The 15044-nt window shown below is 58.1% G+C and overlaps 1 protein-coding gene across 3 annotated transcripts; it reads left to right on the plus strand.

Annotated features, from left to right (window-relative positions):
* The first annotated feature begins 492 nt into the window (after nt 1-492).
* CLK2 (CDC like kinase 2) lies at nt 493-14831 on the plus strand. Of its 3 annotated transcripts, none has more exons than XM_041397234.1 (13): nt 493-654; nt 4936-5105; nt 8375-8609; nt 10273-10369; nt 10717-10783; nt 11099-11215; nt 11429-11595; nt 12009-12103; nt 12372-12501; nt 13230-13312; nt 13523-13602; nt 13779-13869; nt 14177-14831. In XM_041397234.1, the coding sequence occupies exons 2-13, from the start codon at nt 4936-4938 to the stop codon at nt 14357-14359; spliced, it is 1515 nt and encodes a 504-aa protein (XP_041253168.1). In that variant the 5' UTR covers nt 493-654; the 3' UTR covers nt 14360-14831. The 3 variants fall into 3 exon arrangements, with proteins under 3 accessions (XP_041253168.1, XP_041253170.1, XP_041253171.1); XM_041397236.1 differs by having other exon boundaries at nt 10276-10369; XM_041397237.1 differs by lacking the exons at nt 493-654; nt 4936-5105; nt 10273-10369 and having other exon boundaries at nt 8550-8609.
* Nucleotides 14832-15044: the final 213 nt, after the last annotated feature.

Here is a 15044-nt window from a genome sequence, read left to right on the forward strand (position 1 = left end):
GGGCGGGGCTGGCGGGCGGGGCCTCGGGGAGGAGAACGCGCCCCCCGCTCCGGCCCCGGTACCGCCGGAGGAACCGGAGAGGGGCGGGGCTTCAGGGAGATAGGGCAGGGCTTCTCGATTGGGACTCCGCCCTTTATGTCTAGCCCCGCCCCATGGCAGGCAGCGGAGCGAGGAGGGGCGTGGCTTGGAAGACGGTGGGCGGGAACGGGGCGGGGCTCCTGGAGGCGATGGGCGGGGGTATCAGCATAGGCTCCGCCCATATTTTGACCCCGCCCCTCGGCACAGTCCCTCCGCCTTCAGGAGGGCGAGGTGTGGCTTCGGGGAGGAGGTGGGCGGGGCGATCTGCCCAGGCTCCGCCCCTCGGCCTCGCCCAGCCCGCGCCGCTGGGTTGGAGAAGGGGGCGTGGCTTAAAGAGCGCCGCGCGGGACCGGTCCCGCCCCTCGAGTCTAACACCGCCCACCGGCCCCACCTGGTGTGACGCAGCTCCGCGCGCTTACGTGCGTGCGTACGTGAGCGCGTACGTGCGTGCGCGGCCCCGCGGGCTGGCAGGACCCGGATCGGCGGCGGCGGCAGGAGCTGGAGCGGGGCCCGGGGCCCACGGCCGCCATCACGGATTTCCTGTGGGACAAGCGCACCGGGCTGGCTGCGAGGACGGTGCGTGGCGGCGCGGCGCGGTGCGGGGCGGCGCGGGCCGGGGCGGGGTGGGTAGGCCGCGGCCGGTGAGGGCGGCGCGGGGCGGGCCCGGTTTGTGGTTCCCGGCGGGGCCGCGGTGGGGATCGGCGGCCTGAGTGTCCCGGCGGCGGCGGCGAGGCCGGATGGCCCGGAGGGACCGGCTCGGGGCCTCCCCGCCGAGGCCGCCCCGCCCTCCGCCCATCTCTCCCGGTGTCCGGTGCTTCCGGCCCCGCACGGCGGAGGCCCCGCCCGGCGCAGCCGCCATCGCCGTCCCTAAACCGGTTCCAGCCCCGCTGCGGAACGCACCCCCAGTGCTCGTTCCACGGAGCCGGGGCTTGGCGGGCCGCCAGCGCCGCCTTCGCGCTCCCTTCAGTCCGCGGCTGGAAACCGCGGGGCTCGGGGGGAGCCCCGGGCAAAGCCCCCCGCGCCGGCCGCACCGGGCCCGTGCCCCGGGTCACCCCGCAGCCGGGCCCGGTTCGGCCTGTCCGAGCCCTGGCGGTGATGTCAGCGCTGGGCGGGGACGGGGACGCAGCCGGGGGCATTTTGGATGGGGGAAATTGCCCTGGGGACAGCCGGGACAGCAGGAGCTCCGGCTTCTCTCGCGGCCCTGGCACAGACTGCCCGGAGAAGCTGCGGCTGCCCCGGGCCCGAGGTGTTTAAAGCCAGGTTGGACGGGTCTTGGGGCAGCCGGGGCTAGTGGAAGGTGGCCCTGCACATGGCAGGGGGTGGGGCTGAGTCAGCTTGAAGGTCCCTCCCAGTTAACATTCCATGATTCCATGATTTGTGCTTGGAACCACAGTCCCTGTGGGGAACATTGGGGAGCTGTGGAGCGCGGCCTGGCAGGCTCTGAAGGGGCTGCACCCCCTGTGCCATCTCACCTCGGGATCTCCTTGGCTCCAGCCCCTCCCGAGGGGCAGGGCTGGGGGTCTGCAGCACTCTGTTGAGAAGGGGCCAGGGCCCTGTTGGTGTCCTTTGGACCCCCTTGGCTCCAGCCCCTCATGTTCCCCCAGAGGGGCAGGGCTGGGGGTCTGCAGGACTCTGTTGAGAAGGTGCCAGGGCTCTGTTGGTGTCCTTTGGCCCCCCTTGGCTCCAGCCCCTCATGGTCCCCCAGAGGGGCAGGGCTGGGGGTCTGCAGGGCTCTGTTGAGAAGGTGCCAGGGCCCTGTTGGTGTCCTTTGGGAAGGCAGGGTTTGCTCCTGGCTGGTTCTCCATGGACAGAGGGATGTGTGTCACCAATCTCCTGAGCTGGGAGGGATCCACAGGCATCAGCAAGTCCTGATGTCCTTCCCCAGGACTCCCAACAACCCCAGCCTGGGCATTCCTGTGGGAGCATTGTCCAACCTCTCCTGGAGCTCTGGCAGCCCTGGGACTGTGCCCATTCCCTGGGGAGCCTGGGCAGTGCCAGCACCCTCTGGGGAAGAACCTTTTCTTGATATCCACCTTAAACCTTGCTGACACAGCTCCAGATGTTCCCTGGGGTGCTGTCACTGTCACACAGAGCAGAGACCAGAGCTGTCCCTCCTGGGGAAGCTGCAGCCCCCTGAGATCTCCCCTCAGTCCCAGCTGAACAGACCAAATACCCCCAGACCCTTCCCCACCCTTGTGTCCCAGTGCAGATGTCACTTGGCAGTAAACCTGAGGCATCTCTTGAGCTGCTCTCTGGGCATCCACTGCTGGATTATGCCTTTTTCTGACCCAGAGATGGGGCAGCTGAGAGGTGTTTTAAAAACTTCTATTCTGTTCTCAGCTTCATGTGAAGAATGAGACAATACAGATGTTATAATTCATGCCATCACAATCAGAAATGAATTACGTCTTAATTACAATATATTATAATAATTTTTTGGCTTATCAGCTTTAGCCACACCATGCTGTAAATACTTCAAAGCAAATAATTTTAAATTACCCCTCGTGGGTCCCACTACAATGCATCTTTCATAGTTCTGTTTCTCCAAACTATCTAGTCCTATTTGCAAGGCCATCTTTTGAACCTTCTCTCAGCCTTTGAGGATTTTCTATAAATCCATTTCTCACATTGCTCAGGGACTCTGGTGATCTCCAGGGCTTCATTTCACCTTCCTTGGTGCTGCTTCCCTCCTTCCTGGGCAGCTTAAAGAGAGGAGGTGCAAAAGCTGTTCCTGGAGCTGTGGACAGTAGAGATGGGTGTGAGGAAGGGATACCAGCCTGGGAAAGAGATCCAGGGGTCTCTTTCTGGGAAAGAGAACAGGGCAGGATGACCATGGGTGGTCTCACCCTGTCCTGTGGGGCTCTGGGGTCTCTCAGAGGTTGCTCTCCCCTCTCAGATCCCCTGGCACACTCACACATGCTGGGTTCCTGTCCCATGCAGCTGTTAATGCTGCCCTGCTGTCCCCACGAGTGTCTCACAGCAGGGTCCCTGCTGTCCCCATGGCTGCCTCACTGTCCCTGCTGTCCCAGTGGGTGCCTCATGGGGTCCCTGCTGACCTCATGGGGACTTCACAGGGTCCTTGCCCTCCCCAGAGGTTCCTGCTGTCCCCACGGGAGCCTCACAGGGTTCCTGCCATCCTCATGGGGTCCCGGCTGTCCCCACAGATGCCTCACTGTCCCTGCTGTCCCCACGGGTGTCTCACTGTCCCTGCTGTCCCCATGGGTGTCTCACAGGGTCCCTGCTGTCCCCATGGGTGCCCCATGGGTGCCCTGCTGTCCCCATGGGTGCCTCGCTGTCCCCACGGGGTCCCTGCTGTCCCCACAGGTCCCTGACAGTCCCTGCTGTCCCCAGGGGGTCCCTGCTGTCCCCAGGGGGTCCCCGCTGTCCCTGACGGTCCCTGCTGTCCCCAGGGGGTCCCTGACTGTCCCCACAGGTCCCTGACTGTCCCCACAGATGCCTCACTGTCCCTGCTGTCCCCACGGGTGTCTCACTGTCCCTGCTGTCCCCACGGGTGTCTCACTGTCCCTGCTGTCCCCACGGGTGTCTCACTGGGTCCCTGCTGCGCCCTGCTGTCCCCATGGGTGCCTCACTATCCCCAGGGGGTCCCCGCTGTCCCCACAGGTCCCTGACAGTCCCTGCTGTCCCCAGGGGGTCCCTGACTGTCCCCACAGGTCCCTGACTGTCCCCAGGGGGTCCCTGCTGTCCCCAGGGTCCCCGCTGTCCCCAGGGGGTCCCCGCTGTCCCTGACGGTCCCCGCTGTCCCTGACGGTCCCCGCTGTCCCCAGGGGGTCCCTGCTGTCCCCAGGGTCCCCGCTGTCCCCAGGGGGTCCCCGCTGTCCCTGACGGTCCCCGCTGTCCCCAGGGTCCCCGCTGTCCCTGACGGTCCCTGCTGTCCCCAGGGGGTCCCTGCTGTCCCCAGGGTCCCCGCTGTCCCTGACGGTCCCTGCTGTCCCCAGGGGGTCCCTGACTGTCCCCACAGGTCCCTGACTGTCCCCAGGGGGTCCCTGCTGTCCCCAGGGGGTCCCCGCTGTCCCTGACGGTCCCTGCTGTCCCCAGGGGGTCCCTGACTGTCCCCACAGGTCCCTGACTGTCCCCAGGGGGTCCCTGCTGTCCCCAGGGGGTCCCCGCTGTCCCTGACGGTCCCTGCTGTCCCCAGGGGGTCCCTGACTGTCCCCACAGGTCCCTGACTGTCCCCAGGGGGTCCCTGCTGTCCCCAGGGGGTCCCCGCTGTCCCTGACGGTCCCTGCTGTCCCCAGGGGGTCCCTGACTGTCCCCACAGGTCCCTGACTGTCCCCAGGGGGTCCCTGCTGTCCCCAGGGGGTCCCCGCTGTCCCTGACGGTCCCTGCTGTCCCCAGGGGGTCCCTGACTTGTCCCCACAGGTCCCTGACAGTCCCTGCTGTCCCCACGGGGTCCCCGCTGTCCCCACAGGTCCCTGACAGTCCCTGCTGTCCCCACGGGGTCCCCGCTGTCCCTGATGGTCCCCGCTGTCCCCAGGGGGTCCCCGCTGTCCCTGATGGTCCCCGCTGTCCCTGATGGTCCCCGCTGTCCCCAGGGGGTCCCTGCTGTCCCCAGGGTCCCCGCTGTCCCCAGGGGGTCCCCGCTGTCCCCAGGGTCCCCGCTGTCCCCAGGGTCCCTGCTGTCCCCAGGGGGTCCCTGCTGTCCCCAGGGTCCCCGCTGTCCCCACGGGTCCCCGCTGTCCCCAGGGGGTCCCTGCTGTCCCCAGGGTCCCCGCTGTCCCTGACGGTCCCTGCTGTCCCCAGGGTCCCCGCTGTCCCCACGGGTCCCTGCTGTCCCCAGGGGGTCCCTGCTGTCCCCAGGGTCCCCACTGTCCCTGACGGTCCCCGCTGTCCCCGCAGATGCCGCACTCCCGAAGGTACCGCTCGTCGGAGCGCAGCAGCCGCGGCAGTTACCACGAGCGCTACCGGAGCCGCAAGCACAAGCGGCGGCGGACGCGGTCCCGGTCCAGCAGCAGCGAGCGGGACCGGCGGCACCGGCGGGAGGACAGCTACCACGTCCGATCCCGGAGGTGAGCGGGGCTCGCGCTGCCCTCCTGCACGGAGTCACAGAGGGGTGGGCTTGGGAGGGACCCCTGGGGTCACCCGGTGCTCAGGGACGCGTCCGCGTGGGTTTGGGGTGTGGCAGAGAGGGAGGTGCCATGCTCGCCGCCCTCCCTGGGAAGAACTTCTTCCTTGTGCTGGGGTAGAATGTGGTGTGTTTTAGTTTGTGGTTTTGCCCCCCATCCTCTCACTGGGCACCACTGAAAAGAGTCTGGCACCTGCCTTGGACATACTGATGTGGGATTCTTCAGAGAGAGAGGTGCCATGCTTGCCCTGGGCAGCTGTGCCAGTGCTCTGCCACCCTCTGTGGGAACAACTTCTTCCTTGTGTTGGGGTAGAATGTGGTGTATTTTAGTTTGTGGTTTTGCTCCCCATCCTCTCACTGGGCGCTCAAAAGGGTCTGGCAGTGTCCTGGCACCTGCCTTGGAGACAATGATGTGGGAGGTGCCATGCTCGCCCTGGGCAGCTGTGCCAGTGCTCTGCCACCCTGTGGGAACAACTTCTTTGTGTTGAGGTAGAGCATGGTGTGTTTTAGTTTATGATCATTGCTCCCCATCCTCTCACTGGGCACCACTGAAAAGAGTCTGGCACTGTCCTGGCACCTGCCTTGATGTGGGATTCTTCAGAGTGAGGTGCCATGCTCGCCCTGGGTGCTCTGTCACCCTCCCTGGGAAGAACTTCTTCCTTGTGCTGGGATAGAATGCGGTGTGTTTTAGTTTGTGGTTTTGCTCCCCATCCTCTCACTGGGTGCTCAAAAGAGTCTGGCAGTGTCCTGGCACCTGCCTTGGAGATACTGATGTGGGAGGTGCCATGCTCGCCCTGGGCAGCTGTGCCAGTGCTTTGCCACCCTCCTTGAGTTGAGGTAGAGCGTGGTGTGTTTTAGTTTATGGTTTTGCTCCCCATCCTCTCACTGAGCACCACTGAAAAGAGTCTGGTCCCATCCTGGCACCTGCCTTGCAGATACTGATGTGCAGTAATGAGATTTCCTCTCAGTCTTCTCCAGACTAACGAGGCACATCTCCCACAGTCTCTGCTCATTAAGAGAGATGCTCCAGTCCCTTAATCATGGCCTAGTCATCCATACTCACCCAGGTTCCACGTGACCTGGGCCTGCTCTGAGCTGTCACAGCCTGGGCAGTGCTTGTCACCAAAGCCCCTCACTCCCTTCTTAGGGAAACTTCTCTGTCTGACACCCAGGAGCCCCTCTGACACCCAGGTGCCACCCACCACCTGAGCTGGGACTGAGGCCCCTTCACAGCAGTGGCTTCAGTGACCCAGTGCTTGCTCTGTTTGACTCCCTACACACCCCACACTCCCAGTCAGACCAGTTTCTTACTGACTCAGCCCTGGTTTCTCACAGCAGAGTCTCAGACATCTCAGTCCTTAAAAATGGTTCAATCTTGGTGCAATTACAAAGTAGCAGCTCCAGCTGGTGCCTGCAAGGAGGGGCCCTGAACAAAGGACCCACTGAACTTTTATCCCTTCACACTTTCAGTACAGGAAGATCTGGGGTCCTCAGCTCAAGAGTGTCCCTCAGTGTCCCTCACCTGGCTGGGACACAGGTCACTGTCCCCATTGTTATGCCAGGAGTTGACAGTTCATGGCTTCTTGCCCTGGCTCCCACCCCTAAAAACACTGCAAAAGTTTTGGTGTTCCCAACATAACAAGGGCATGAAACTGTTGGAACAGGTCCAGAGGAGGCTGGGAAGTTGTTAAGAGGACTAGAACACTTTCCTCATGGAGAAAGGCTGAGAGAATTGGGGCTGGAAGCACTTTCCAGCCTGGAAAAGAGAAGGTTGTGAGAGAATTGGGGCTGGAAGCATTTTCCAGCCTAGAAAGGAGAAGGTTGTGAGAGAATTGGGGCTGGGAGCGTTTTCCAGCCTGGAAAAGAGAAGGTTGTGGGAGAATTGAGTCTGGGAGTGTTTTCCAGCCTGGGAAAGAGAAGAAGGCTGTGAGAGAATTGGGTCTGGGAGAGTTTCCAGCCTGGAGAAGAGAAGGTTGTGTGAAGACCTCACAGCACCCTGCAGTATTAAAAGGGGCCTGCAGGGAGGCTGGAGAGGGACCCTCCATGAGGAACTGTAGTGATAGGACAAGGAGGAATTGGTACAAATGGAAAGAGAGAGAATTTGGGCTAGACATGAGGAAGAGGACCTTCCCTGTGAGGGTGGTGAGGACAATGACACAGGTTGGATGGGGCTGCCCCAACCCTGTCAATGTTCAAGGCCAGATTGGACAAGGCAGTCTCGTCTGTGAGAGGTGATGATGATCTTCAAGTCTATTCCAACCCCTCAACATTCCCCAGTGTAGGAATGTACTCCCTGTTGCTGGAATGACCAAATTATTCTGTGTCTGCCTAAAAAGGCAAAAAGCCCAGAATTTTCTCTCCCAGTTTGGTACAAAGACACCTCATAGGACCTTTGGGACTTCACCTCAGGCCTGGGGCTGCCTGATTAGACAGAGGCCAAGAGGTCCAGCCTGAGTAATTTGTCAGACAGTAATTCACTAGAAAAATAAGAGAACAAATGAAATAATCCCTTTTGTGGCATGTTTCAGCAGGAGCAAGGACCTCTTTCCCCCAGCTCGGTTTTTCTCTGTAAGAACTTTGTTATTTTGCCTTTTATTATTGAGTCTTTTCCCATTTCCAGCACTACCTCACAAGCCGTCCTGCTGATTTTACACCATTCAGGGTAGCTGGGCTATCTCAGGTGTGCTGGGTCCCTCTGAGAGCAAGGACCTCTTGCTCCTCACTCGGTTTTTCTCTGTAAGAGCTTTTTTACTTGCCTTTTATTAAACCTTTTTCTCTTTCCAACACTACCTCAGAAGCCATCCTGCTAATTTTGTACCACTTGGGGTAGCAGAGCTGTCTCAGGTGTGCTGGGTCCCTCTGAGAGCAAGGACCTCTTGCTCCTGGCTCAGTTTTTCTCTGTAAGAGTTCTTTTACTTGCCTTTTATTAAACCTTTTTCCATTTCCAACACTACCTCAGAAGCCATCCTGCTCATTTTACGCCATTCAGGGTAGCTGGGCTATTTTAGGTGTGCTGAGTCCCTCTGAGAGCAAGGACCTCTTGCTCCTGGCTCGGTTTTTCTCTGCCTTTTATTAAACCTTTTTCCATTTCCAACACTACCTGAGAAGCCATCTTGCTAATTTTATTCGGGGTAGCTGAGCTATTTTAGGTGTCCTGCGTCCCTCTGAGAGCTCAAAGACTAACACCTCCCCCCTCCACATCCCCGTGCCCAGCTACGACGACCACTCAGCAGACCGCAGGGCCTACGACCGCCGTTACTGTGACAGCTACCGGCGCAACGACTACAGCCGCGAGCGGGGCGACGCCTACTACGAGCCTGAGTACCGACATTCCTACGAGTACCGGCGCTCCCGGGACCGCGAGGGCAGCTACCGGAGCTGCAAAAGCAGCCGGCGTAAGCACAGGCGGAGGCGGCGCCGCAGCCGGTCCTTTAGCCGCTCCTCATCGGTGAGTATCCTGCCGTGCTGCGCCTGCCCTGTAACCTTTCTCTCTCCCAGGTGCTGAGCTGGGTAAGTAGAAAACTCACTTTCTAAACGCTCTCTCGGAGTCGGCTTGAGATGTGTGTGTGCGTGTGTTTTAAGAGGAGTTTTGGTGCAGAGCGTTGCTGCCCGCATCCCTGGCGCTGCCCTGTGCCAGCTGGGCACGGGTGGCTCAGGCTGTCTCTCAGGTGGGAGGACAGGAGTGCCCCGCGAGGCTGGCGGGTCCCCAGGGTGGTGCTGCATCTCCTCCTGCTCGGTGATGCTCATGGAGCCCCAGCCAGGCAGGATTTGTGCAAAGCACGAGCAGCCAGCGCTCAGCTGGTCCCAGTCCCAGAGAGCCTGTGACAGGTGACCGCCCCTGTGGTCCCTGTTTCGGGCCCTGGCTCTGAGGGTTAGACCCTGCTCCAGAGCAGGATCCTCCTGGGTGGGCCCAGCTGATGTGGGCTTTGTGGAGGAGCAGAGCTTTTGGAGCACTCAGCTCAGGTGGAGGCAGAACCATCCCAGGCTCTTCCCGGAAGCATCCCTGGCTTTCTCTTCTTGTCTGTTCTGCTGTTCACCTTCCACTTCTGTTAGACCCCAGACACATTCTCTGCTCTGTGTGTGGAGCTCTCAGTGTTGTCTGGTCTGTTCTGGCTCTGTGTCCAGGGAAGGGACTGGGGAATGGATTTGGGTCCCAAGTCTGCTGGCTGGTTGCTCCCAGGTATGGGGATAGTTAGCTGAGGAACCGAAGGCAGGAATTTTCTCTTCTTCGGCATAAACCTCTTATCTGCCTCATCCCAGGCTGTCCCTGTTCCCTGTTGGGTTCTGCTTCTCTTCTGGAAGTTAGTCCTTCCAGGATCAGCTTCTTTGGGGGAGGGTCTAGGAAGAAGTGTCCATCTTTCCCCAGGCGGTCACTGCGAACTTTCCGTTTTGGATGGATCATTGTATCTAAAGCTGCTTTTCTGAAATCTCAGAGTTCATCTTTCCCTGAGTGTCGGGGCTGGGGGAAGCTGTGTGGGAGGTTATTGGAGTGGGATAGGGGAGCCTGTAGGGGCAGCCTGGGCTTGTGCAGGACCTCCCAGCCAGCACCTGCCTCCTGCTGCCCTTGCTCTGCTGGGGCTGGGGAGCCCCTCCCCGTGGCCTCTGGCCCTCGGCGTGCTCAGGCAGTCCCCAGGACCCGAAGGCCAGTGCTGTTCCTCTCTGAGCCCCCGTGGGAGCAAGAGCAGCCAGCCCTTTCCATGCCCCTCACTCTGACAGCTCTGCTGTCACACTGGTTCGGGTTGGGGCTGTTTGTAGGTTCTTTTTTTTCTTATTTTTTTCTTTTTTTTTTCTTGTTCTTTTTTTTTTTTTTTTTTTTTTTTTTTCTTTTTCTTTTTTTTCTTTTTTTTTTTATTTTTTATTTTTTGCTACAACGAAAAGCAAACTGTTTTTTTCTTTTCTGAGCTAGTGTGTTGTATCTTGACATGTTCCCTTGCAATATCCCTATCGTTATATATTCCTCTGTGCCGTATGAATTGGCTGGGAATCTCCTCCTGCAACCCCTCCTCAAACAACCATGTGAATTTCCAAACCAACCAATGCGTGACGCTGGCTGCTGCGCTGGTTTGAAAATCTGATTGGTGAATGATGAATTCCCTGTCTGCCTGGGCCAGCAGCGGAGTCGACAGAGCAGCAGAAGGGCCAAGAGTGTGGAGGACGACGACGAGGGGCATCTGATCTATCGCGTCGGCGACTGGCTACAAGAAAGATGTACAGCCAAATCGTAACATAATTTAGCTCTCTAGTTAAGCTCCCATCGCAGTCGCAGATCTGTCTTATCTTTCTGTTTCATTTTATTTTCATTGTTTATTAAAGAGAAACCCTCTCCTTTTCCTTCCCCTTTTGTTAAAGCTACGTTTATATTGTGTATTGTTACTTGAAGTGCCAGGGAATTAGGGCAGCTGCCTTGTGCAGCCGGTGTCAGCCTTCCGCTGCTCCGGTCTCTCCAGCTGTGTGCAGGTTAGGTGTTGCAATGCATTCTCCTCTGCCCTGTGTATCGCTGCAGCCAGGTCCTGCTCCCTCTCTCAGCTCCTTCCCTCTCCTTCTCTCCCTCCCAGATGAGATTATCAGCACCCTGGGGGAAGGCACCTTCGGCAGAGTGGTGCAGTGCATGGATCACCGGAGGTATGTGGGGAAAGGAGGGACCGCAGCTGGCAACGGAGCCTTTTGGGCATAACGTGAGAGCCTGGGGATGAAAATCAGCCTCTTGGTTTTCAATATCCTCTGCTGCTCCAGGCTCTCACCCTCTTTGTGTTGCCCATGTGCTGGGGGAAGCTTCAGGGCTGTTTTGTAGGGAGGGAAAGGGACACCTTTGGTGGACAGCCCTTAATAATAACCTGCTTGAGCAAGGGAGGCTGGTCAGAAGGTCCCTTTCACAGGGCACAGCCTCTTTTACCTGCTCAGGACTCACCTTGTGCTTTCTCCCTGTTCCTCCCACAGGGGTGGTGCACGTGTTGCTCTGAAAATCATTAAAAACGTAGAGAAATACAAAGAGGCTGCTCGGCTGGAAATCAACGTGCTGGAGAAAATCAACGAGAAGGATCCTGAGAACACAAAGTGAGTGTGCTCTTGGTGTTCAGCTGGAAGGGCTGGTCTCAGGGCTGGGGTGGAAGGGGTACTTGGTGTTGTGTGGTTGAATGTGATCCTAGATAGTTCTGGAAGCATCTTGGCTTGCTGTGAGATACAAACTGAGCAGGGAAAGGAGGAGCCTGACGCAGGGGTGACACAGCTGAGCTGCAGAGCTGTTCCCAACTGGAATGTTTCTGTCAGTCTCTGTGTCAGGATGTTTGACTGGTTTGACTACCACGGCCACATGTGCATCTCCTTCGAGCTGCTGGGGCTCAGCACCTTTGATTTCCTGAAGGATAACAACTACCTGCCTTACCCCATCCACCAAGTACGGCACATGGCCTTCCAGGTGTGCCAGGCTGTGAAGTGTAAGTGTTCCCTGCTGCTCTCCCCCTGCTTTGGGCTGACCTGGGGAGCTGAGTAGGTTGCACTTCTGCAACTGGTGGCCCAGAGCAACGAGTTTTTGCTGTGGTTCTGAGCCCGAGCCTTCCTGCCCCTCTGGGAATGAATCCTCTTCATTTTCTGACGCTTGTGGGCTGGCAGTAGCTCAGAGCACTTCAGCATACACCCCCCTGCACCTTCTGGTGATCAATACAATAAATCTTTATGTTTCTACTGAAGCATCATGGCCTGGGCTTGCCTGGCTGTTCACACCCAGGTTGAAATGTGGGTTCAGCTGGTGCCAGTATGAGCAAACTGCACCAGTGGTGGCTTTTTTTGGGGGGGGGTGCAGCCTTGTTCTGCTTCTCTCCCCTCACCCAGACTCTCTTTGCTCCCTCAGTTCTGCACGACAATAAACTCACCCACACTGACCTCAAGCCAGAGAACATCCTCTTTGTGAACTCTGACTACGAGCTCTCCTACAACCTGGAAAAGGTAACACACTGCCTCACTTGCCTCTCCTCTTGGTGTCCCTGACCTTGCCAGAGGGGTCAGACACAGCCCCATGGGATGTGGACTCCGTGCAGTCCTTCAGGGCCTTGCATGATCTGCCAGGCAGTGCTGAGTGAGCCATGGCTGGTGGTGGGAGCTTGTTTGGGGCTGAGCTGTGGGGCTGCCAAAGCTTTCCCCACCCGTGGTGCCCTCAGCTGGGTAAGGCAGGGCCGGAGCTGCCAGGTGATGGATCCCATTGTCCTCCTTGCAGAAACGGGATGAGAGGAGCGTGAAGAGCACGGCCATCAGGGTGGTGGACTTTGGCAGTGCCACCTTTGACCACGAGCATCACAGCACCATCGTCTCCACCAGGCACTACCGGGCCCCTGAAGTCATCCTGGGTAAGGTGGCATCTGGGTAAGGTGGCACTGCATCTCTGCCAGGGCAGGCGTGCCCCTTGTACCCTGCTGGGCTGGGGAGTGTTGGGTTTCCACATCATTCAGGAGTTTCTGGATTTGCCCTGGGAGATGGGAAGTGCTTGATTTAACAGCTCTGCAGTGCTGTTTCCTGGGAAGGCCATGGTTACAGCCCTGTCGTTATTCTGGGTTGGTTCCACCTGGAGAAAAGGAGGTGCAGGGGGGACCCTCTCACTCTCCACAGTTTCCTCATGGGGGGTTGGGCTCTGCTCCCAGGGAGCAAGGGACAGGACAAGAAGAAATGGCCTCAAGTTGTGCCAGGGTTGGACATCAGGAGGAATTTCTTCCTGGAAAGGGTGGTCAGGCATTGGAAGGGGCTGCCCAGGGAGGTTTGGAGTCCCCATTCCTGGAGGTGTCCAGGGAATGGCTCGATGTGGCACTCAGTGTCCTGGACTGTGTGACAAGGTGGGGATTGGTCACAGGTTGGAGCTGGTGGTCTTGAAGGTCTTTTCCAACCTTGCTGCTTCCTTGATCCACCATCAGCTGGTGGTTTGGCATTGCCAGCTGGGCAGTGTATTGCCAGAGAACACCAGGAGCCTGGCTGGAATAGGATGTTATTTATTTTTTTATTAGTTATTTATTTTTAAAAGAAAGAGGTATTTGGACTCTTGGATTGTAACTGGATAATTTATTTAAACAACATTGTTTTTCAGAGCTTGGCTGGAGCCAGCCCTGTGATGTGTGGAGTATTGGCTGCATCATCTTTGAGTATTATGTGGGTTTCACCCTTTTCCAGGTGAGAACTGTGTTGTGTGGGTACTTCCCAGCTGGTGAGAGGATGCTGGCTGCTTCCCTGACACTGATGGGTGTCCCTCCATCACTGCAGTCCTGGAGAGACACCCAAGGTGTTGGCCAGGAAGGGCTTCTGGGTGGGGGAACACCCAGGGCTGGAGGCAGAACCACTGGAATCTGTTCCATGCCTTCCCTTTACATTTCTCTCTCCCAGACACATGACAACCGGGAGCACCTGGCCATGATGGAGAGGATTTTGGGGCCAATTCCTTCTCGAATGGTCCGGAAGACAAGGTGAGCTGGGCACTGCAGCTGTGCCAGCCCTCCTGCTCCACGGGCAGTGCTTCTCCCTGGGGGACATCCCACTTTGGAGCCAACCAGCTGTGTCCCACTGGGGCTGGCACCTTGCTGCTGCTGCTGCAGGGGGTGTTGTGCTAGGTGTAACCTGCTGCCACCTTTTACTGTGACAGGAAACAGAAATATTTCTACCACGGCCGCCTGGACTGGGACGAGAACACCTCAGCTGGACGCTACGTTCGGGAGAACTGCAAACCCCTGCGGGTAAGGCAGCTTGGCCCCTCCTCAGGTTCTGCCTCTGGGCAAGTTTGGGCCAGCAGAAGGGTGGTTGAAGGGAGCCTTGGCTGTCTCAGCAATAGGAAGCTGCAGCAGCCTGAGTTGAATCTGAAGTGGAGGACAAGGAGAGCATGGAAAGCTCAGGAAGTGCCTGGGGAAGGGAGGGTGTGTGACAATCTGTCAGTTCTGGATAGAGGAGTGCAGAGCTCAGCTCCAGGCTGGGTGTGAACAAACCAGGGAACATCCCAGGACAGGGTGTACCCTCCTTGATCCTCACTTTCCCTCCACCTGGCAGCGATACCTGACCTCGGAGGCCGAGGACCATCACCGCCTGTTCGACCTCATCGAGAGCATGCTGGAGTACGAGCCCTCCAAGCGTGTCACCCTGGCTGAGGCCCTCAAGCACCCCTTCTTTGACATGCTAGGCATGGAGCCCAGCACAAAAATGTGGGACTCGAGCCGGGACATCAGCCGGTGACGCCACAGGTGCCAGCCAGCCCTCGGATTCTAGCCCCCGTGGAGGCCTGTGTGATTTCTATTCAGACACTTGGTGCTTTTTTTTTTTTTTATATACATGAGATGAACTTCCTGGACACGTTTGTAAAGCTGTTAATATGTGAGATACTGTAAATAGCCCAGATTTTCTGTCGGCCTAGGAGCACCACGGGCCTGACCTGCTGTCGCTGCTGCCGTTCTCGTGAGGTGAGGGGGGCCTGTGTGTCCGTGCTGTAAATACCTCTTGTCCTGTGTTGCTTTGTCTCCTGTTCCTGCCCTCCTTGGTGTAAATACTCCAGGACTAGCAGCTCTCTGTAGCTTATGTTTCCTTGTAAGTTATGGAACTGGTGGGACTGCATGGGAATTATTTTTTGGATCAATGTCATAGCCCATCCCCACACCAGAGTTTTATAAGAATTTTGTACAGTCTTTGTGAAGAATAAATATGAAGTGAATAAAGCACCTGGTCTGGGTTTGGCCTGACAGCAGCTGATCCTGGGGTTGTTCTACTGTGCCCTGTGGGGGGAAGGACAGGGATGAAAGGAACTTTGTGGTCCAGCTGTACCCACTTGCCCCATTCCCCCCCAAGCAGAGTAGGAGCTGCAGGGCTGCAGCTGGACCTGAGTAGGAGCTGTGTGTGGGCCAGAAAAGCAGGGACTGGCCTTTTC

This window comes from Onychostruthus taczanowskii, unplaced genomic scaffold (genome assembly GCF_017590055.1).
Source record: "Onychostruthus taczanowskii isolate IOZ18803 unplaced genomic scaffold, ASM1759005v1 scaffold138, whole genome shotgun sequence".
NCBI classification, from domain to species: domain Eukaryota; kingdom Metazoa; phylum Chordata; class Aves; order Passeriformes; family Passeridae; genus Onychostruthus; species Onychostruthus taczanowskii.